The sequence below is a fragment of the Leopardus geoffroyi genome, chromosome D2 (genome assembly GCF_018350155.1).
Source record: "Leopardus geoffroyi isolate Oge1 chromosome D2, O.geoffroyi_Oge1_pat1.0, whole genome shotgun sequence".
NCBI lineage: Eukaryota > Metazoa > Chordata > Mammalia > Carnivora > Felidae > Leopardus > Leopardus geoffroyi.
This window is the reverse complement of record NC_059334.1, coordinates 56,911,358-56,935,931: the sequence shown is the minus strand read 5'-3', so window position 1 is coordinate 56,935,931 and position 24,574 is coordinate 56,911,358. Positions and strand designations below refer to the sequence as shown.

Below are 24,574 nucleotides of genomic sequence, written 5' to 3'. Positions count from 1 at the left end.
TCTGGGTACTGGAGAAGCTGTGCATGCTGCAGGAGCTTTCCTAGTGGAGTGCCCTGGGGCCAGGGAAAGGGAAAGGCTCCTCCTCCTGCAGTGTCACCCCTGTGTTCTTTATGAACTCTCATTGTCATGCCAGCTGGAGAAGAAAATACATAAACTTTAAGTAAACAAATTTATTTTGAGAGAGAGCTTATGAGTGGGGAGAGCAGAGAGAGAAGGAAAGAGAGAGAATCCCAAGCAGGCTCCACACTGGGGGCGGGGGGGTCAAACCACAAACCCTGAGATCATAACCGGAGTGGAAACCAGGAGTTGGATACTTAACCAACTGAGCCATCCAGGTGCCTGGAGAAGGAAATATATTTAAGGGCTCCAGCTCCATTTTTGCAGAGTAGGCAAGGGTGGGTGAGAGGCATGAAATCAATAACTGGCACATGTGGATAATCATCTCACTCTAATTCCTTGCCTCCCTTGCTGTAGCACTTCCTAAGACTTCTGTGGAAGAGTATGAGATACTGGGTAGGATCTGAAAGGATGAGGAGGGACAGAAACACATCAGAGAAGACAAGAGAGTGATGGGTGGTTAAATTTGCACTGACACACTTATTTGCATGTAAACTTGTAAAAGTCTATATGCTTTCTAGATGGAATGACTGTTTCCTGGAATAAAGAACCTAGAGCAAGACTGTTAAATTATATTTATCTATTTTTTTAAAATGTATGTATTTATTTTGATATAGAACCAGCAGGGAAGGGGCAGAGAGAGAGCAGGGCAGAGGATCCAAAGTGGGCTCTGTGCTGAAAACAGAGAGCCTCATGCGGGGCTTGAACTCACAAACTGTGAGCTTATGACCTGAGCTGAGGTTGGACGCTCAACGGATTGAGCCACCCAAGCCCCCCAAGACTGTTAAATTATATTTAACCTGATAACTATTGCTTATCTGTATTTTATTTTTTTGAGGCATGCTGATGTGTAAAGTGTTAGTATTACCTTACTGATCTTTGCAGTTTCAAACTTGCAGAGATCCCAGAGGGTGTGTTGTTTATTGATACTGTTCTCTCAATTAAAGCAGTTTGTGTCTTTGAGCAAGTTACTTTCGTATTTCCCTATCTTTAAATGGGGTTTCCGGTAGGTAGTTACACGAAGTTTTAGAAATTGTTGTTTGTAATGATCTTGAAATATATATAATTTTAAGAGTTAATTGCATTTCTGCTAGGGTCTAATGTATAATAATTTTTTTTGGCCTTGTTCTAGGTCTGGGTATTGCACATGAATCTTTTGAACAAGTGTAGTTTTTAGTTATACTTATTAGAGTAATACCCTTTTATCCTGAATTTAGATTTAATATCAGCATCAGTTATTTGGCATAACACAGCATTAAGCTTGAAAGTTTTGTTATTTTTTTTTAAACGAACCTTTGAATAACGTGGGACAATGAAAATCACTGAAATGAGCTGAGCTGAAGAACCAAAGGCTGCATGCTGTGTGCTGTGATTGGTGCATTTGGCTGAACAGAAGTTCACATTGTAAGAAAACCCAAGACTGGCTTATTAAAAAGCCAAGAGGCATTGGAAAAATGGTACAGAAAGGAGAAGCACAAGTGATAAGATAAAAATTAAAAAGAAAATATGGAGAAGAGAGGGTAACTTCCTAGTAGAGGCTGCCAGCCACAGCCTTAGGGCAGGCTTTAGAGGCGGTGGTGATAATGAGCCCAGCAAGAGGTGATCTAGGAGAAGAGAGATTTCCCAAGGAAGAAGTAGGGAGGCGGAATACCAAAATGACCAAAGAGGGGCTGGGATTTATACTAGGGGCTGACATTTTTTTTTTTTTTTAATTAAAAAAAAATGTTTATTTATTCTTGAGACGGATAGAGACAGAATGTGAGTGGGTTAGGGGCAGAGAGAGACACACACACAGAATCCGAAGCAGGCTCCAGGTTCTGAATGGTCAGCACAATAGCTTGACGCGGGGCTCGAACTCATGAGCTGTGAGATCATGACCTGAGCTGAAGTTGGGCGCCCAACTGACTGAGCCACCCAGGCGCCCCTAGGGGGTGACATTTTTAGCATTTATATTTATTAGGATTCTTTCAGTTATATGTGACAGAAACTTAAACTAGCTTAAGCAAAGAGATGCTATTGATTGGCTTAAGAAAATGAAAAGTCCAAGGGGTAGATCGAGCATGGCTTAGTCTGTATTGAAATTCTCAAATCTCAGTGTCATGAGGCATCTGCTTCTTGCTTTCTTAGATCTGGTTTCCTTCCTTTTTTTCCTGCTTTTTGAAAAGGCAAGTTCTTTACAAAAGATGCAGTAAAGGACCACCAGCAGCTCCAGTCTCACATTCCACAGGTTTAGCAATCTTAGCATCTAGCATGACTCTGGAATTAAATCTTTTCCTGGTTTGACTCTGTGGGCCTTTGAATCAATGAGGAGGATAGAATGTTTCCATTGGTTAAGCCTGGGTCCTGAGCTCACACTTGCTGCCCAGGGAGTAGGGTCGATATTGGTGGCAAACCACATACATTGAAAGATGGGGAGAGCTTATTGCCCAAAGGAGAATAGGGGTGCTCTTACCGGAGGAAGGGGGAAATAGATGTCGGGTATGCAAAAAACAGATGTCCACTACTCTATTTCATTAACCTCTCTGTATACTCCCCTCTATTTAACGTTATGTTTTGAAAAGGGCTTGCCATAAGTATGTGGAGAACATATTTTATGTTTCTTTTCTTTTCTTTTTTCTTTTTTTATTTTTTTTGTTAACGTTTATTTATTTTGGGGACAGAGAGAGACAGAGCATGAACGGGGGAGGGGCAGAGAGAGAGGGAGACACAGAATCGGAAGCAGGCTCCAGGCTCTGAGCCATCAGCCCAGAGCCTGACGCGGGGCTCGAACTCACGGACCGTGAGATTGTGACCCGGGCTGAAGTCGGACGCTTAACCGACTGAGCCACCCAGGCGCCCCTTCTTTTCTTTTTTAAATTTATTTTGAGAGAGACAGAGACAGTGTGAGTGGGGGGGGGGGGGGGGGGGGGAGAGAGAGAGAGAGAGAGAGAGAGAGAGAGAGAGAGAGAGAGAGAGAGAAAATCCCAAGCAGGTTCTGCGCTGCCAGAGCAGAGCCGGATGAGGGGCTTGAACTCATGAAACTGTGGGATCATGACCCGAGCCGATACCGAGAGTTGGATGCTTAACTGACTGAGGCACCTAGGTGCCCCACATTTTATGTTTCTTAAAAAACCAACCAAACCAACAAGCCCCTTATTTAAGTACTACTTATTTCTTTTTTCCACTGTCCAAACCCTATTCATCTTTAAGATCTACCTCAAATCTCATCTCTTGTATAAGAGTGAGAGTTTCTCTCCTACCTTCTTTTTTTTTTAATGTTTATTTTTGAGAGAGAGAGAGAGAGAGAGTATGAGAATGAGTGGGGGAGGGGCAGAGAGAGAGGGTGACAGAGGATCTGAAGAGGTTCTACACTGACAGCAGAAGGCCTGATGCAGGGCTCAAACTCATGAGCCGTGAGATCATGACCTGAGCTGAAGTTGGACGCTTAACTGACCGAGCCAGCTAGGCGCCTCTCTCCTACTGCTGAATTTGTACATCTTTTATTGTTTGTACCATGGATTGGGCAGTTAATGATCTTGTATTATCTTTTGTGTTATGGTCTTTAGTTATACTTAAAATTTTGTAGGAAAGCTATCATTCTTTTTTGTAATCAAGTGTAAAACTGTAGTAATATAGTGGGGAAAATGATTTTGTCAGATGTTTACAAGTTTTGTGATCTACCTTATAAGTAATTATTCAAATATGGAGTGCGTTAATGATAGTACATTTTATAACAGGAAATGTGTTAGTGTGAAATTCATAACTATAACACTATAAAGCCATAACTTTTAAGATGATCATATGAAAACATAATAATAGTATCAGTTACTAGATTAAATACAGGTGATTTGTCAGGTTGAACTATTACATGAAAGCTGGACACCAGAATGAAACGGAACCATAGAAAAATTTAGTCACCCCCTACTGAATTTAGTTGTGCTGAAGTAATAACACTTTGGCTTTTGAAAAATTAATACATAATTAAAATATTGCTTGTATACACAAATATGGAGATGAGATGTTTCGTTTAAAGACATATGGATCAGTTTCAAATAAATGTAGTCAAGTTTGAGCTTCATTTCTCTTGTTTACTGACCAGAGTTTATTATGTAGCATAAAACTAATTTCTTGGGACTCAGTAAGATTACAAAAATGCAATAATAATCTGAGCCAATCTATGACAAATAAACTTCCCCCAGTTTAACAGAAAATGTCCAACATATCACATAAAGCTATATCCACTTCAGAAATGTAACATTATATGATTGTGTTTTTATTTTTTTGTTCTTTTCATTTTTTCCCATAGAAAATTAAAATAGTTTGGTTGATCTTTGTCTAAGTCTCTGAAATGTGTTATTATAAATAAGTAAAACATTATTTGACAGTTTTAAGATAATATGTCAGCTGATTAGAGATAAAGCCCTCTTAGCTGGGTTCTATCACTATGAATAAAAAGCAAAATTCATGAATGAAATATAGATACTACAGAGGTCTTAATATTAAATTTGTAATTGCATGCCACAATAATGAGAGCTACATTTGCTAAATGTGTTTTAATTATACCTTTGGGTAGGGGAGAACCTTATTAATTTAGAAACTAACCTAAAGAGTGATATTGGGATTATATAATGAGAAAGTTCTTCACTTATTTTCATGTTGAACACAATTACAAAAATAAAACCAAGTAAGTAATATTAATGACGCTAAAGAATAACTCATCAAATAATAGGAAACAGAATTGGGGGAGAAACCAAGAAAGTATACAGTGATACAATTTAGTAATATTATACTTGGCATTATCATCAATGACTTTCTTTTATAGTTTGCTTGGAGATTGCTACATGCACTGGAAGTTGTACTTTGAAGTATGGCTAGCTTTTGTATACTTAAGTCTATTTATCATTTTTAAGTTTTTTTGCATTTTAGAATCCCCACAGTCCTTCCCTTGGTTGCAATAATAGTTTCTTCACGCAAGTGTCAAGGCTTACTTTATTAATATTTTTTCTTTTGGTAAGGTCATTTTGTGGCAGCTATCCTTGTGACCAGGCTCTTGCAATCAAAGTCCACCAGTGTGAAACATGCCTACATCATGTGTTAACAGTTTTCATTGAAGATTTATTTTTTTATTTTTATTTTTTAAATGTTTATGGGGAGGGGCAGAGAGAGAGGGGGGCAGAGGATCTGAAACAGGCTCCACACTGTTAGCGCAGAGCCCATGTAGGACTTGAACTCGTGAACTGTGAGATTATGACCTGAGCCGAAGTTGGACACAACCAACTGAGCCACCCTGGTGCCCCTTTATTGAAAATTTAAATATAGGGTATGTATGTTAAGATTGTATAAGGGATAAAGCCTAAATTTTATTAAAGTGTAAGTATTTTAAGTGACAAAATAGATTCTTTTTGGGTGTTGAGAAATAAAAGTGTTGAAAAGACATTAGAATATTTAAATTTTCAAAAAGTATTTTTCAAAATACTTAAAATTTTTTTCGAAAGTATTACATACTTGATGCACCATAAAATCCCATATATTAGAATGCCATCTTTTCAGCATTCCATCTTCTCAACAGTTGGTGTCATTCAGACGGAGTGGGAAGGTATGTGTTTTCCCAAAGTGGAGGTTGCTTAAGACGTACTACTGTGAAAAAGTCTCATAATCGCTTGCAATGCAAAGGATTTTTAGCAGTTGCGGAAAGAGCTCTTTAAAATAACGTATAGGGGCGCCTGGGTGGCGCAGTCGGTTAAGCGTCCGACTTCAGCCAGGTCACGATCTCACCGTCTGTGAGTTCGAGCCCCGCGTCAGGCTCTGGGCTGATGGCTCAGAGCCTGGAGCCTGTTTCCGATTCTGTGTCTCCCTCTCTCTCTGCCCCTCCCCCGTTCATGCTCTGTCTCTCTCTGTCCCAAAAAAAAAAAAAAAAAAAAAAAAAAGTTGAAAGAAAATAAAATAATGTATATATGCAAATACAATCAAACAAAAAATGTTTACAACCTAATTTTCAAAGTCATCTCTAGGTACTCCTGTGCTTAATTATACCTGCAATTGGCTACTTGTATTTTTGAAAATAGAGGTAGTGGGGGGAAAAAAATAAAAGCTGAGTGAATTTTAAACTTCTGGAGGCCAGCAAATTACCTTAGAGTCTTGTCCCTATACCTTATGATTTCTTAAAATTGCAAAGCACTCAGTAGATCATGGTTAGTTTGATTTTAAATGACACATGAGTGACTATGATTTCACCTTCTTATGCTAGTTGAAGAGACTTATGATTAGGTTTGTAGAATATTGACTAAGGTAATAGAAGCTCTTTTTAAAGATATGAATGTCACATGTCAGAGCAAAAGCACTTGCTGTCTCTTGGATAGGATCACTCTGGACTTTGGAACAAATAGATTTAGAAGTAGTCTTTGGAACCTAATCTGATCATACATAGAAGTACTTTGTGTTTTAGTTGCCTGAGGCTCATGTCATTTAAAGTCTGTTGGAAAAGAGAGTTTCCTGAAGTTTGGACTATACTTTTCTGAGTGGTAAACAGATTTTAGGTAATGATAAGAGAGACACTGTATTGTCAGCAAAGCATCTTTTAGAACTTTCTCCAAATAAGGAATTTTGATGTAATTTTTCTAATTCAAATAAACTTTCTTATTAAAAAAAGAAAGACCAATTAATTAATTAATACCAATTAATTTGCCACCCAAAAAGGATACAAATTGACAAGTAAATACATGTTAATAAATTTGTGTTACTGATACTTTGAAGAGGTATAATTAGCCCTCTTGACTGAGGACATTGGGTCGTTATTCTATAGGGCAAAATCTTAGGTCAGATTTCCAAAAATGTTAAGGTTAAGATAAGCAATTAGGAATTCTTTAGTTTCTTAAAAAACAATTTTTTTTAATGTTTGTTTATTTTTTGAGGTGGGGGGCAGAGATAGAGGGAGAGAAAGAGTCTGAAGTAGGCTTCCACTGTCAGCACAGAGCCGGATGCGGGGCTCCAGCCCACAAACCATGAGATCATGACCTGAGCCAAAATCAGATGCTTAACCCACTGAGCCACCCAGACGCTCCAGGAATTCTTTAATTTCTAAATAATTTATTTCAGGTTAAGTTGCTCTAGTACTTTGAAATTAGTTTATGTTGAGATCAAATGTAGAGGACAAATATACTTTTGCAGATTTTTGGAGTCTAAATTAGAGATAAGAGGTCCTGATTACAAAACCTTGGACAGCTACTCTAAGGGTGGACTTTAGGATATAAATGTTTCTTGTCTAAGAAATTGGATATTATTTGCTGAAACCTTGTAGTACTACTTGTCAACTTTGAACTGTTTTTGTTATATAAAAATGCTGCCAGCTTGGGCACATGGGGTTTGTTTTATCCTTTCTCTATATATACAACTTTTCATGATACCAGTTTAAATTTATATGCAGAAAAAGGAAGAATAGCCTCTCGTTTAATACTTCTGTGTATTCCTATCTAACAGCTCTCCCAGAAAGTGACACATTGAAAGCCATATTTCAGAGCCAGACAGTTGAAAAAGTAGTCAGAGAGTGCCTACTTCTCTTAGGGTGGTAAGTCAGATTTAGACAACTTTAAATATAGCTCATATTTTGATAGATGTTGCCAAGGTTGTGGTTCTTGGAGAACAAATCAAGTTAAGCAATTCACTAGGGAGGAAACATTTAGTTTTTGTGGGTATGCAGTTTTGGTAGCAGTCAGCCAAAAGATACATCTGCAGGATACATATTTTTCCCCCCACTGTCTTGAATTTTGCAGATTCATGGGTTCAACATGCCTCAAAAGCACTTGCATTTCATTATTCTGTAATTGATTTTTCAGCTGTGGATTCTGTTTCTAGTTCTTTCACTAAGCAGATTACCTTACATGTAGACTTCCATCTAGTGGTAAGAGTAATCATAGCAGACAATAAGTAGGTTATACAAATTTTTCTTCCTTCCTTCCTTCCTTCCTTCCTTCCTTCCTTCCTTCCTTCCTTCCTTCCTTCCTTTCTTTCTTATTTATTTTTAATAATTTATTTATTTTTAAATTTATATCCAAGTTAGTTAACATATAGTGCAACAATGATTTCAGAAGTAGATTCCTTAATGTCCCTTACCCATTTAGCCTGTCCCCCTTCCCACAACCCCTCCAGCAACCCTCTGTTTGTTCTGCATATTTAAGAGTTTTTTATGTTTTGTTCCCCTCCCTGTTTTTATATTATTCTTCCTTCCCTTCCCTTATGTTCGTTTTGTATTTTAAAGTCCTCATATGAGTAAAGTCATATGCTATTTGTCTTTCTCTGATTAATTTCATTTGGCATAATACCCTCTAGTTCCATCCATGTAGTTGCAAATAGCAAGATTTCATTCTTTTTGATTGCCAAGTAATACTCCACTGTATATATATACCACATCTTCTTTATCCATTTATCCATCAGTGGACATTTGGGCTCTTTCCATACTTTGGTTATTGTTGATAGCACTGCTATAAACATTGGGGTGCATGTGCCTCTTTGAAACAGCACACCTGTATCCCTTGGATCAATACCTAGTAGTGCAATTGCTGGTCATAGGGTAGTTCTATATTTTTAATTTTTTGAGGAACCTCCATACTGTTTTCCAGAGTGGCCGCCCCAGCTTGCATTCCCACCAACAGTGCAAAAGAGATCCTCTTTCTCTGCATCCTCGCCGCCATCTGTTGTCGCCTGGGTTGTTAATGTTAGCCATTCTGACAGGTTTGAAGTGGTGTCTCATTGTGGTTTTGATTTGTAGTTCCCTGATGATGAGTGATGTTGAGCATTTTTTCTTTTTTTTTCTTTCTTTTTTTAATGTTTATTTATTTTTGAGAAAGAGAGAGAGCGAGAGAGAGCGTGAGAGGCGGAGGGGTAGAGAGAGAAGGAGACACAAAATCCGAAGCAGGCTCCAGGCTCTGAGCTGTCAGCACAGAGCCTGAGGGGCTCGAACTCCCAGAGTGCAAGATCATGACCTGAAGCTGAAGTCAGAGGCTTAACTGACTCAGCTACCCAGGCGCCCCTTGAGCATTTTTTTCATGTGTCGATTGGCCGTCTGGATGTCTTCTTTGGAGAAGTGTCTATTCATGTATTTTGCCCATTTCTTCACTGGATTATTTGTTTTTTGGGTGTTGAATTTGATAAGTTCTTTATAGATTTTGGATACTAATCCTTTATCTGATACGTCGTTTGCAAGTATCTTCTCCCATTCTGTTGGTTGCCTTTTAGTTTTGCTGCTTGTTTCCTTTGCTGTGTAGAAGCTTTTTATTTTGATGAGGTCCCAATAGTTCATGTTTGCTTTTGATTCCCTTGCCTCTGGAGATGTGTTGAGTAAGAAGTTGCTGCGGCCAAGATCAAAGAGGTTTTTGCCTGCTTTCTCCTCGAGGATTTTGATGGCTTCCTGTCTTACATTTAGGTCTTTCATCCATTTTGAGTTTATTTTTGTGTATGCTGTAAGAAAGTGGTCCAGGTTCATTTTTCTGTATGTTGCTGTCCAGTTTTCCCAGCACCATTTGCTGAAGAGCCTGTCTTTATTCCATTGGATATTCATTCCTGCTTTGTTAAAGATTAATTGGCCATATGTTTGTGGGTCCATTTCTGGGTTCTCTATTCTGTTTCATTGATCTGAGTGTCTCTTTTTGTGCCGTTTTTCTTTTTCTTTTTTTAAATGTAAGCTCTATGTCTAAGGTGGGGCTTGAACTCACGACCCTGAGATCAAGAGTCACATACATTCTCTACCAATTGAGCCAGCCAGATGCCCCCAAAGTTTCCTTTTTAATAGACCCTGCCTCTTATTCTTCTTTGGGATAGTTACCTAATATATGCATTTAAATACTGGAGTCCTAACTATCTCTGTATGCCTATTGCCTAACTACTAATTCTCCTGGTTCTGTTCACGTATCAAAAACTCCTGTGATGAGGAAGTTAACCTTTACTATTCACTTTGACTTTCTATGATATTAACATCAAGTTGTAGCAAGATTTAGGTCAAATCTGCTTGGTTTCTTAAGATTTATCTTGGAAGATGTGGTTCTACATACAAGAATGTAGAATAATATGATCAGTATTTTCCTATTGCCCAGCTTCAGTAAACCTTAACATTAGCTATAAGTCATTCAAATGAATCTCCTTTTTCCCATAGCTCCATGATTTATCACAAGAATAGTGCTAGCACCCTGGAAACTCCCCTCAACTCCCCTTTTTGCCTCCTTTTCTTAATTACTACTCCTCAAAGGTAGCCAGTTTCCTGAATTTTATGGTAAATATATCTTTGCTTCTCTTTACAATTTTACCACTTAAGTAAGTATTGCTAAATAATATAGTTTTGTCTGTTCTCAAAATTTGATGTAAATGGTCTTGCATACTAAGTAGTCTGTGTGTGTGTGTGTGTGTGTGTGTGTGTGTGTGTGTGTGTGGTATGAGAGACTTCTTTTGCTTGCTCATCATTACATGTGAGATTCATTCATGATGGCGCGTGTGACTGGAGTTGGCTCATTTTCATTGCTGTAAAATATACCATTATATATGCCACAATTTAAGGAATCATTCTGGATGTTTTGGCTGTTTAGAAATTAATGTTTCTACTAATGATTTTGGTGCACACGTGGCTGCATACATTAGACATGTTTTAGAATTGCTGGGGTCACAGGATACACTTTTGTTCAACTTTAGTAGATAAGACCAAACAGTTTTCCAAAATGCTTGTACCAATTTATAGCCTCACTGTCAGTATAAAAGAGTTACTGTCAGTTTGTCTAAGCTTTGGTATTGTCATTCTTTTTAATTTTAGTCATTCTGTTGGATAATAGTATGTCATTGTTTTAAAATTTGCATTTCCTTGATATTTAATGATATTGAACAGTTTTTTTCTTTATGAATATATGGGCCATTTGGCTAATTTTTTAATGAGATTTTATTGAAATTTCATGCCTGTTTTTCTATTGGGTTTGTTTCTTCTTCTTCTTTTTTTTTTTTTTTTAAAAGAGAAAGAAAAAGAGTGTGTGTGGAAGAGAGGGGCAGAGGGAGAGAGAGAGAGAAACTCTTAATCAGGCTCCATGCTCAGTATGGAGCCTGACATGGGCTTGATCCCATGACCCTGGGATCATGACCTGAGCCAAAATCAAGAGTCGGATGCTCAAACAACTGAGCCACCCAGGTACCTCTATGGTTAATATATGTATATTTTAAGATTATTTATTTATTTTGAGAGACAGAAACAGCATGAGTAGGGATGGGGCAAAGAGAGAGGGAGACCGAGAATCTCAAGCAGTCTCTGTGCTTGAACTCATGAAACTGAGATTATGACCTGAGTGGAAACCAAGTCAGATGCTTAACCGACTGAACCACCCAGGCGCCCCCTTGTGGTTAATATTTTTAATGCGGTATTTAAAAACTAAAAAATTTCCTCAGCTTCAGTTCAAGAATGTATGTATTCTTCTATATTACCTTCTAGTAGGTTTATGGTTCTGCTATTCACCATTAGATCTGCCACTCACCTCAATTGATGATCTTTGTGTATATTGTGTGATAGAGGTCAATTTTCACTTTTTCCTCCTGTAGATAGCCAAGTGTCCCACACCATTTAGTCAAAAGGTCATTGATTCCCCACTGATTTGCAGTGCCACCTTTACCCTGAATCCAGTAAAGAAAGGAAGCAATAAAGATAAGAGCAGAAATTAATGAAATAAACAGCAAATACGTGATAGAGGGATTCAGCAAAATCAAAAGCTGTAACCTTGACAAAACGAATAATAAATCTCTAATAAGATTCATAAATTAAAAGAGAAAACATAAATTATCAATATCAGGAACAAAGAGAAGGACATCATTATGTAACTTTGTAGTTCTTAAGAGGAACCATTAAAAAATACCTAAAAGGAGGGGGTGCGTGGGTGACTCAGTTGGTTAAGTGTCCGACTCTTGATTTTGGCTCAGGTCAAGACTCATGGTTGGTGAGTTTGAGCCCTGCCTTGGGCTCTGTGTTGATAACGTGGAGGGTGCTTGGGATTCTCTCTCTCCCCCTCTCTCTGCCTCTTTCCTGCTTGCACGCATGCATGCTCTCTCTTTTTCGCTCTCAAAATAAATAAATAAACATTTAAAAAAATAATAAAAAATAAGGAATCTTTAAAAAAAAGTACCTAAGAGGATATTATAAGCAAGTTTATGCCAATAAAGCTTGAAAATTTATGTGAAATAGACAAAGTCCTAGAAATGTCCAACTTAACCAAAATTAATGTAAGAAGAAATAGAAAATTTGAATAGTCCTGTAACATAAAGTAAATTGAATATATAATTAAAAACCTCACAAGGAAAGTTCTAGGTTTAAATGGCTTCATCAGCCAATTTGATCAAATATTTAAAGAAGCAATAACATCAATCTCACATAAACTTGTTCAGAAAATAGAAAAATAAGACATATTCCCCAACTAATTTTATATGGAAACACAATCTTTTTTTTTATGTTTATTTATTTATTTTGAGAGAGAGAGAGAGAGAGAGAAAGAGAGAGAGAGAATCCTAAGCAGGCTCCACACTGTCAGTGCAGAGTCTGATGTGGGGCTCCATCTCACAAACTGTGAGATCATGACCTGAGCTGAAATCAATAGTTGGATGCCTAACTGACTGAGCTACCCAGGTGCCCCAGGCCACCACAACCTTTATATAAAACCTAATGAAGACAATACAGTAGTCCCATTCTGTCCATGGGGGATATGTTCCAAGACCCCCCAGTGGATGTCTAAAGCTATGGATAGTACTGAACCCCATATATACTTTTTTCCTATATGTACATAGCTATGATAATGTTTAATGTATAAATTAGACATATTAAGAGATTATAACAAAAGCTAGATACAATAGGGCAATAAATAACAATCAAATAGAACAATTATAATATACTATAATAAAAATTATGTGCGTGTAGTCTTTCTCTCAGAGTATCTTTTGTGCTGTACTCACCCTTCTTATGATGTGAGATGAAAATATGCCTGTGCAGTGAGATGTGAGGTGAGTGATGTAGGCATTGTGGTAGTTGTTAGACTACTGTTGACCTTCTGATGATAGGTCAGAGGAAGATTATCTGTGGACCCCAGAAAGTGAAACTGTGGACGGGTGGTGGCGCCACTGCACAGGTATCGCCTGCATTTTGACCGTCTGTGTTTGGCCACTTTTATGAAGGACCTCCATTAGTGCCTATTTTCACTAACTGAAAGCAATTCAAAGAGGATTTCCATTTTTATGAAAAAGGGCAAAGAAGTGAAAATAGTATTCAGCGTTTATTTTCCATTGAGCCATTGTAGAGGCAGCTCAGAGCCTGATCAACGAGAGTGGCCCCACCAAGCTCCTTCCCACTGCACTTAGCATCTCAGTAGCAAGCTGCCATAACTCTGAACTCTGTCTGTGAGGATCTGTGAGTTATAGGTCCTAAGGGATCTGAAAAGACTAAGAGGGGTTATTTTGGGGGTCAAGATGCAAAAAAAAATTTCCGTATGAGTTAATGGTGACTGCTTCTTCACTTTATGCCATTTTGGCTTAATGAAAGATTTCATAGGAACTGTATACTTTTGGAAAGCAGTTCCATGACTTTCTCACTTATGAATGAATGTGGAGAAATCTAAATATTAGCAAACCAAATTCAACAATATATAAAAATGATATATCATAACAATATTATGTTTATTCTAGAGATGCACGATTGGCTTAACATTAATCGATGTCATTCACCACATCAACAAAATAAGGGAGAAAAGTCATATTAATAGATGCACAAAAATTGATAAAATTAAGCACTGACTCATGATAATAAATAAATAAATAAATAAATAAATAACCAACCCTTAGCAAACTAGGAATAAAAAGATAATGCCTAAATCTGATAGTTTTTGCCAAAATGATGGATGGGGAAAGGTACCATTCTTCAATTTGCTTTACCCTTGTGATATTTATTTATTTATTAAAAAAAATTGTTTTTAACGTTTATTTATTATCGAGAGACAGAGAGACACAGAGCGTGAACAGGGGAGGGGTAGAGATCAGGGGAGACATAGAATCTGAAGTAGGCTCCAGGCTCTGAGCTGTCAGCACAGAGCCTGATGCGGGGCTCAAACTCACAAACTGTGAGATCATGACCTGAGCTGAAGTCAGTTGCTTAACCAACTGAGCCACCCCGGCACCCCATATTTATTTATTTATTTTTAAAATGTTTTATTTATTTTTGAAAGAGAGAGAGAGCGAGCACGAGCGAGGGAGGGGCAGAGAGAGGGAGACACAGAATCCGAAATAGGCTCCAGGCTCTGAGCTGTCAACACAGAGCCCGATGTGGGGCTCAAACCCATGAACTATGAGATCATGACCTGAGCCCGAAGTTGGACATTTAACTGACTGAGCCACTCAGGCGCCCCAACTATTGTAATTAAAAAAAAAAATTCTTTTAATGCTTACTTATTTTTGAGAGAGAGTGCAAACAGGGGAGGGGCAGAGAATGAGGGAGACAGAGAATCCAAAGCAGGCTCTGCAATGTCAGTTCAAAGCTCAATGCAGGGATTGAACTTATGAACCATGAGATCATGACCTGAGCCTGTTGGTTGCTTAACCAACTGAGCCACCCACGTGCTTCTATCCTTATAATTTTTAGAGTTGAGATTCCTTTCATGTTTGTCAGTCACTTAGGGCTCCTCTTTGGTGAATTACTTCGTCATATCTTTTGTCTAATTTTCTTTGAGTTGAGTGTATTTTTCTTTTTAAAAAAAAATTTTTTTTTTAACGTTTATTTATTTTTGAAACAGAGAGAGACAGAGCATGAATGGGGGAGGATCAGAGAGAGGGAGACACAGAATCTGAAACAGGCTCCAGGCTCTGAGCTGTCAGCACAGAGCCGGACCCGGGACTCGAACTCACAGACCGCGAAATCATGACCTGAGCCGAAGTCGGCCGCTTAACCGACTGAGCCACCCAGGCGCCCCGAGTGTATTTTTCTTATAAATTTTAGACATAAAATTTTAGAGTGATGAATTCTGAATACTAATCCTTTTATATGCATGACAAATATTTTTTTCCAGTTTATGCCTCTTATTTTGTTGTTTTAAAGTTTTATTAAAAAAATTTTTTTAATGCTTATTTATTTTTGAGAGAGAGAGACAGAAAGACAGTGTGAGCAGGGGGAGGGGGAGAGAGAGAGGGAGACACAGAATCTAAAGCAGGCTCCAGGCTCTGAGCTGTTCGCACAGAGCTCCACGGGCTTGAACTCACAAACCATGAGATCATGATCTGAGCTGAAGTCGGATATTTAACCAACTGAGCTATCCAGGCACCCCTTAAAGTTTTAAATCTATTTATTTATGTATGTGAATGAGTAGTATGTTCACATGAATCAAAAATGCAGAAAATACAAAAGAGCATACAGTGAAAAGTTTTTCTCCCACTCTTGTTCTTTCATTCCTGTTCCTCTCTCCAGAGGCGTTTTGATTTCTTTTTTAAAGAACTTTGTTCATAATGCCATTTGTTGTACAGACATTTAAAGTTTTAACGTAGTTAAATATATCAATTTTTTCTTTGTGGATTGTGCTTTTTATGCCTTGTTTAAGACATTTCCTCTGTCTCATTTATTCTTTGCTCTTTTCTAAACTTTTTAAAGTTTGACTTTTTATATTTAGATCTTTGTTCTGTCTGGAATTTGTCTTTTGTGTATGATGTGAGGTAGGGATCATCCTCTCCATATTATAAAACTACTTGTCTTATACTCTTACGTTATGTGATTGTTTTGTCTAATACAATTTTCAGTGTGATGTGGAACTACTGTTGAGTTTCAAGTACACATTGGCAAATACAATGAACTGGTCCAGTTTTTAATTTCTGTTTTGTTCCTACTTGCAGATGAGTGCTTAGAGTCCTGATAAGTACTGCCTTTCAGGCCCCATAATATGCCCTTGTATCCTCTAACATGTCTGGAATTTGTGTAGGCTGTGATGGGGCAGGGAAAGGAAGGTTCCTTTGTCATAACAAACAAGGAGAAAGCTTTTTTCCTGTCTCTTCGATTTACCAATGCCTCATCAGAAGCTTTCAGCACTTATGTAAGAAATTAAATTTTTTTCTTGAACTTGAGCAAACTTAGACTTTGTTTTAAAATAAGATACCATAGAGTAGGAAGTTGTTTTTGCTTAAATGTAGTATTTTTTGTTAGTCCTAGAAATCTCTTAAGTTCTTAATGTGTTCCTTGATATTCTTACCTTTGTATTGTGATATTGTGTATTCTGCGGAAAGGGATTAGTGGGCTGTGTGGTATGGGGGTAATTAAAAAAATGTATCCCACTATATCTGTCTTTTCTACCTCTCATCTTCCATTTTACTTCTTTTTTAACCATTTCTCTCTCTTACATCCTGTCTTACCAGATGCCCCCCTCAGAAAAAGTGAGGAAGAGGAAACAAAAAACTAGGTTAAAGACATTAAAGTAGGGCAGAACAAGAGTGAATGATCAGGAGAAGGAAGGGGAGGAAAAGCAGAAGGAGAAAAGAGGAGATTGCTTATTTGTGACCTGTGTGTTAGGACTCCAAGGGAATTTTTCTGGTATTCTTTGTGAGTAGGTAGGGGCAGCCTTGAATTACTTATTCTTCTACCAGTTCTACCTGTTTAGGAGGGGGCACACTTGGGGGCTAATGGCCAGGCAGGAAGGACTCTGTTGAGAAACCATGTAGCTAGGGCTTTGTGTTTCTAGTTCCTTTCTCACATGTGTATGTGATCCAGTTTAGTGCTGGAGGGTCATCTGTGATGGAAATTTTAGAATTTTAACCGAGTATTTCTCTGGATATTAATAAACTAAAAATCTGAAAGTTATATGTCTGTATGTGGTTCTACTTCAGGGATATAATGGATGCTATTCATGTATATATACATGTTAGAACTAATTTGATCTGAAATCTGTTTTTCAGAATTAAAAGGAGTGTGAAATCCGTAAAATGATAGTTTAGCCTCAGTAAATTATAAGAATCTTTTCAGTGCTGATACATTTCATGATTTTTTCTGGCTGTCTCAGAGTAGTGATTTCTGATTGGCAGTGATTATAAACAGTAGTTTTGTATTGACTATTGGTTCTTAACTGAAATAAGCTGACATTAAAAAAAAAAAGAGGTTTTGCCAATTTACTTTTGATTTTAATTGGCTTCTCATCATTGGCATATTTACAGGGAAAATAACCTTTCTTTGTGTGTAAAAAGGTTGAAGAGATAAGCAGGTTAAAGTATCTTTCTTTACTGACTCTTTGGCTTGAGAATATGCATAATTTAAAATTTTTACATGAATTCTTATATTGTCATTCCAGAGAAAAGAAGGAATTAGTAGCCACCAATTGAAGATTTGGGCTGTTGATTGAAGTTATGTGATAATTTTTCAAGGAAGTAGTGACAAACTTTGAAGTTTTCCCATGCCTTGTTTTCATTATGCCATTGTTAAAAATTATCCAGGTAGTGTTGACAAAGTGGATTCTAGATCACTAATATTTAATATTTAGAGTGTTATTTTTCCTTCAACAGTATTTTGGTACCTAGGATGTTGTGGAAGACTTTAAGTTGTGATTTTTTTAATTTATTTTTTTATTGTGGGAATGTTTGTGTGTGTCAGGTGGATTTTGACTTTGCCTGGCAGACGTGATGACTTGTCCTTTCTGGCTTGTGTTCTACTCTTTGGTTATATAGTAGATGCCTTTATATAATAAGGGTTAGAACAAGCCATTAGAGATAATTGATAATGGATACAAACAAGTGTTGTTGTGTCTGCTATCAGAGGTGGAATCACATGAAGTACAAAGGAGTATAGTAGTTAGGTATTAGAAAACAATGAATAGGGAAGAAAATATTTCCTGAGAGTCAAAGGAACTTTGCCAGGAGTACAGCCTGAGTAATGTAGGAGTGGAAAACCAGCTAAGATCAGGGGCCCACAGAACATATCAGCTTGGTATTATTTAGTGACAGAAAAGTGAAATTAGGAGCAAGATGTAGAAGTTTGCCAAATGCCCTAGAGAGAAGAAACTGTCTGAACAAAGGTTGGACTTAGATGACGGGCAGAGGCATCTAGACTTGGAGGATTTTATTCTATTTTATTTTTGAGAGAGACAGAGTATGTGTGGGGGAGGGAGAGAGAAAGAGGGAGAGTCTTAAGCAGGCCCTGTGCTGTCAGCGCAGAGCCCATGAGGGGCTCGAACTCATGAACCGTGAGATCATGACCTGAGCCAAAATCAAGAGTTGGACCCTTAACTGACTGAGCCACTCAGGCACCCTAGAGTTGAAGGATTGTAAAATAAAACTTATTTCTTAGAGCACCTGGGTGGCTTGGTTGAGTATCTGACTCTTGATTTCAGCTCAGGTCATGATGTCACGGTTTGTGAATTTGAGTCCTGCGTGGGCTCTCTGCTGATAGTGCAGGACCTGCTTGAGACTTTACCTCTTTCTCTCTTTCTGCCTCTCTCTCTCAAAATAAATAATAAAAACCAAAAAAAAACCCAAAACAAAACAAAACAAAAAACCCACAAGCCTATTTCTGGACCTGGGTAAGGTGGAATTAATTTATTTTATATACCTGTAAAGGTGAAGGCTTTTCATTCTGGGGAAGGCTTTCCGATTATGAGGAATAGAATCCAAGGGTAGCTGACTCAGTTAAAGGGAGCTGATTATTAGAAAATGCCTGTATAGGGACCCAGGAACCAAAGAACCCTATGGGTAGAGTAAATGTCTCCAAAATGTCTACTACACTATTTAGATATAGTTTTAGCTCTTTTATAGTTTTATGCTTACTATCATGTGTTTCTGTGGCATTTGAGACTGGCCTAAATGTGGTACTGTGAACAGTTGGGATGATGCATGGGAAATAGTATAATTTTTCTTTATGCTTATTTATTTTGAGAGAGAGACAGCATGAGTAGAGGAGGGACAGAGAGGGACACACAGAATCCGAAGCAGGTTCCAGGTTCCAAGCTGTTAGCACAGAGCCCGATGTGGGGCTTGAACCCACAAACTGTGAGATCATGACCCGAGCTGAAATTGAATGCTTAACCCACTGAGCCACCCAGGTGCCCCGGTGTCTTTTCTTTTTCAATTTAATTTAATTTTTTTTTTTTTTTATTTAAAAAAAAAAAAATTTTTTTATGTTTATTTATTTTTGAGACAGAGAGAGACAGAGCATGAACGGGGGAGGGGCAGAGAGAGAGGGAGACACAGAATCGGAAGCAGGCTCCAGGCTCTGAGCCGTCAGCACAGAGCCCGACGCGGGGCTCGAACTCACGGACCGCGAGATCGTGACCTGGCTGAAGTCGGACGCTCAACCGACTGAGCCACCCAGGCGCCCCTAATTTAATTTTTTAGAGTGTTTTATTTATCTTGAGAGAGAGAGAGAGCGAGCATGCACGCATGTGTGCAAGCTGAGGAGGGACAGAGAGAGAGAATCCCAAGCAGGCCCTGGACTGTCTGCATAGAGCCTGACGTAGGGTTCGATCTCAAGAATCATGAGATCATGACCTGAGCAGAAATCAAGAGTTGGATGCTTAATCGACTGAGCCACCCAGGAGCCCCTTGGTGTCTTTTTATCAAATGAAATTACACGGGGCGCCTGGGTGGCTCAGTTGGTTAAGTGTCTGATTTTGGCTCAGGTCATGATCTTGCGGTTTGTGGGTTTGAGACTTGCATTGGGCTGTGTGCTGACAGCTCAGAGCCTGGAGCCTGCTTCGGATTCCATGTCTCCCTCTCACTCTGGCTCTCCCCTACTCACAATCTGCCCCTCTCTCTCTCTCTCTCAAAAATAAACATTAAAGAAAAATTGTTTTGAATGAAATTCCTAAGTATCTACGTGGGTACAACCTAAACAGCAACAAGCTCAAATTGTCTTCTTTTGTACAGTCAGCAGATTAAGGATTAGGTTTTTCAAAAGACCAATATGTAGATTAACCCACAGAAAGAGTGAATAATTATATGGCTTAGAGAGCATGAGAAGCATGCAGAAATGATCCCCCTAACGAGTCTTCTGTTTCATTTTTTTCAGTGATGCTATCTGTAATTTTGTTATCTGCAATGATTCTTCCCTTCGAGGGCAGCCCATTATCTTCAATCCTGATTTTTTTGTGGAGAAACTCCGACATGAGAAACCTGAGATGTTCACTGAGTTGGTGGTCAGCAATATCACGAGGCTCATCGACTTACCTGGAACTGAGTTGGCTCAGCTGATGGGGGAAGTGGACCTTAAATTGCCTGGTGGGGCCAGCCCAGCACCGGGATTCTTCCGGTCTCTGATGTCTCTCAAGCGGAAGGGTAGGGGATGCGTCTGTGAAGGGTGGGCAGGTCTCAGCTGCTCCCTGGGCTTTATTCCTAACATCTGCACATTCACTGAGTTGCTGTTATTTAAAGTATTTTTTGGTCATTTTTCTCATTTTCATAAGTAGTAAAATCTTAAGTAATAGTAATAAAAAATTTTAAAAAATAGGTAAGTTAAAACAAGTATATCAGTCCCTGAGAGAGATGACATGATTTAGTTTAGGTAGTTATCAGAGGCACCTTGATTTTCATGCCCTATGACATAGCTGGAGAGTAAAGAATGAACATTAAAAAAAATTTTTTTTTAATGGTTATTTATTTTTGAGAGAGAGAGAGAGAGAGAGAGAGAGAGACCATGCGAGCGAGAGAGAGGCAGAGAGAGAGGGAGACAGAATCCAAAGTAGGCTCCAGGCTCTGAGCTGTGAGCACAGAGCCTGACATGGGGCTTGAACCCACAGACGGTGAGATCATGACCTGATCCGAAGTTGGACGTTTAATCGACTGAGACACCCAGGCACCCCAAGAATGAACATTTTTTATTGCAGTTCTCAAATGTTTTCATTCTATGGAATGCTTTGATAAGGCATTATCAAAGAGCTATGAGTCACCCAAAATAAAAGCCTCCCTAGAAAATAAATTGTAGCACTACTTTCGATAAGATACTAAGAGGTACTATTTCATTTTATTAAACATAAGAAAATCATTTAAGGTAGAGAAAAATGTTTAAACATGATAATAGATTAGACCCTATACTCTAGTGGATAGTCTGTCATACTTTGACAATCATGGCTCTAAGTTCTATTTTTTATTTTTAAGCTAATTATCAACATGCTAAGTATTGTTACTTAAGAAGATAGTTTTTGCCTTCAGGGAACCTACAGTTTAATCTTAAACATGCAGAGTTGATTGAGAGTTGTTGCATTTTTGGGGGCACTAACAGCTTTAAGGTTTTTGTTTACTGAACCTGTGAAAACATTTGCTGGATTGTTATGTAGGATGCTTGAGTGGTTTTAAGAATGATGATTTTGTACTATTTGTGGAAAATATAGCCCTGTCCTGTTGTATGTTTTTTTAGAAAAAGGAGTGGTATTTGGATCCCCATTGACGGAAGAAGGCATTGCCCAGATATACCAACTGATTGAGTATCTACACAAAAGTAAGACTACTCAGGATTTTGTTGTTCTGTGTTAATGAAGAGTTGTCAGTTTTGTATGAACTTCCTTGAGTTAGTAGGTGCTAATGAACACAAGACACTAACCAATTATAATTTTAGGTGGCATGTTTCTAAATATATTTCTTCTTAAATTTCTTTTCAGAGAGAATTTGTTTTAAAAAATTTTTAATATTTATTCATTTTTTGAGAGATAAGAGTGTGAGTGGGGGAAGAGCAGAAAGAGAGGGGGACCCAGAATCTGAAGCAGGCTCCAGGCTCTGAGCTGTCAGTACAGAGCCTGACACGGGGCTTGAATTCACAAACTGTGAGATCATGACTGAGCTGAAGTCAGAGCTTAACCGACTGAGCCACATGGGCGCCCCTAGGCACCCCTATTTATGACTTATTTATGTGGGGCACTGTGGTAGGAGCTAGAGCAGAGGTTGTAAACCGATAATGTAAGGACTTGCGTCCTCTATGTTCATGTGTTGTTTGCTTGGCAAAGTATTAAAATAAAAATAAAATTAGTTACTGGTGGAAGTCCAGGTTTTCAAAATTCTTTTGGTATAGGAAGATCTAGCATCCTGGGGCCCCCACTTGGATACAATCAACTGGAGCACAGCTATGTGCTCTCCAGTTTGTTTTGGTTCCTATTCATTCATTTACTGTTACCTGCCTGCCCTTGTAGGCATTTGAACTTGAGCCCCTGAATTAGGAGGCTATATAAAGATAAATATATACCTCAGCTGAAAATATGAACTTTTATGCTTCTTCTAGATCAGACCAAAACTATAATTCCGCCCCCCCCCCCCCCCCCCCCCCCCTTTTAAATCCTCTTAGGTTAGCTTAGAACCTAGTTGGCAGGGGAGAACAGTTTAGTTGCGATGATCCTAAGCTTCTGGGAATCTCAGACTGGAAGGTGATCTGACGGGTTAGAGTTCTAATTTCTGGGACAGTGCAGAGACTCCAAATTCATTTTGGGCTGGGAAACCATTTACAGGGCAACACACTTCCACAGATGAATTCAGCACCTCTAAACAAAGTCTGGGATGGCCAAAGGGAAGGGGAGTTCTGGAAGATTTGGCTTTATTCCCACTTATTTTTCAAGCTCATTCTAATCATTGTTCAGGTTAAATTCAGTCTCCAGATGTACCTGAGGCAGACCATGTCCAGGTGCTCAGGGATGTTCAGATAAGTCTCCTCAAGGGCCAGTAGATTCTAAACTTCTCTGGGAAAATGGTGGTGGTGGTGGTGGTGGGGTAATCTCCTTCAAGGTGTTTATAAAGGGTCCTTCAAGTGTAAAGTAGTCTTCTAGATCAATTGTTTTAATTGTAATTTCTCTTTTTGCTTCCTTTTTGCATGTCTTCTGTTCTTGTTCCATGCTAAACAGATTTGAGAGTAGAGGGTTTGTTTAGAGTACCAGGGAATAGTGTCCGACAGCAGATTTTAAGAGATGCTCTCAATAATGGAACTGATATTGACTTGGAATCAGGGGAGTTTCATTCAAATGATGTTGCTACCTTGCTGAAGATGTTTCTAGGAGAGTTACCTGAGCCGCTGCTGACTCATAAACATTTCCATGCACACCTCAAAATTGCTGGTGAGTATAGGAGGTGAGAAGGAGATGTAAATGAATACATTTCTTTTAGTTGAGTAAAGTTGTTTGGAATTTTCTGTTGTTTGTAACCCACAGTAATACTTCCGCCAAAATTGGTTAAGAATTCATGGTATTTGGGGCTCTCTGGGTGGTATTGGCCAGTTTAGTTTTAATCAGGTGTTTTTCTTGCTAAATCAGCTTCTTTGAAAATAAAATCCGGATTTTATTTATTTTTGTATCTCTGATAGATCCTAGCATTGTGCTTTGAACATTTTAGTTGCTCAATAAATGAATGCTTTTCATTGGATTGATTCACATACCTGAGATGGTTATAGGTTTGCTATATTTACCTTGGCTTGAGGCATTTGCTAATATTAAGTATTATTATGCCTCAGTTGAGATCATTTCTAATCTAGGAGACTTGTTTTTTGAAAATAGTTTTGTTTTCTAAATAGGCAATACATTCACATGGTTCAAAATTCAAAAGATTTTAAAGTATAGAGTGAAAAGCCTCTCTCCTGCCCCTGTCCCCCAGTACCCAGATTTTCTTCCTGGAGGCAACCATTGCTATTGATTTCTTATGTATCCTTCCAGAGGTATTTTATACATTTACAAACAAATACTTACATATATTCTTTTTCTCTCTTTTAGGTATTGGTAGTGGTAGGGTATTAAATACATGGTTCTGTGGTTTGCTTTTTTCACTTGATATATCTTGGAGGATGTTCCATTTTCAGCTCATATTTACCTCATTCTCTTTTATGCCTGTATGGGAGGGAATTCATTCTTGAATTGCACAACTGTTAGGCTGCTATAGGCTCTAAGCGCACATGACATCAAAATCTATACTGCACTTACTTGATTTTCTGCCCTTGGGTATTTTCCTCTTTCTTTTAATTTTATTTTATTTAAAAAAAATTTTTTTTAACGTTTATTTATTTTTGAGACAGAGAGAGACAGAGCATGAACAGGGGAGGGGCAGAGAGAGAGGGAGACACAGAATCCGAAACAGGCTCCAGGCTCTGAGCTGTCAGCACAGAGCCCGATGCGGGGCTCGAACTCACGGACCGTGAGATCGTGACCTGAGCCGAAGTCAGACGCTTCACCGACCAAGCCACCCAGGCGCCCCTCTCTTTCTTTTAATTTTAAGTAAAATATAAGATTATTTTTTTCTGTTGAATAATTTTTACTATTTAAAAAACTAGCTTTGAATTTCTAACCTCTAATTAAGATTAGATTTTCTTTTTAGCACTCTCAGGACATTCAGGTTATATAAATGAGTAAATGTTATTAAAACGTTGTATAACTTTATAATTATTTTGGAGAGAAATAAACTTGGATCTTGAAAAAGATATGGAAAATATTGGTACTTTTTTATAAGTGTTAATATGAAGAATGTTCGTTCCGTTTACTTTGAGTTAATTTAGTGCCATACT

The 24,574-nt window shown here is 38.3% G+C and overlaps 1 protein-coding gene across 2 annotated transcripts in view; it reads left to right on the top strand.

The window, feature by feature from the left end:
• ARHGAP19 (Rho GTPase activating protein 19) overlaps window positions 1–24,574 on the top strand; it is a 68,238-nt gene that overhangs the window by 5,564 nt on the left and 38,100 nt on the right. The window contains exons 1-4 of one of the 2 annotated variants that reach the window (XM_045438411.1): window positions 16,102–16,166; window positions 20,120–20,385; window positions 21,464–21,544; window positions 22,932–23,141. In XM_045438411.1, the coding sequence (XP_045294367.1) occupies window positions 16,138–16,166; window positions 20,120–20,385; window positions 21,464–21,544; window positions 22,932–23,141 (586 nt within the window). In that variant the 5' untranslated portion in view covers window positions 16,102–16,137. Of the gene's footprint in view, window positions 1–16,101; window positions 16,167–20,119; window positions 20,386–21,463; window positions 21,545–22,931; window positions 23,142–24,574 lie in introns of those variants that run through there. The other variant, XM_045438410.1, reaches the window with a different exon arrangement.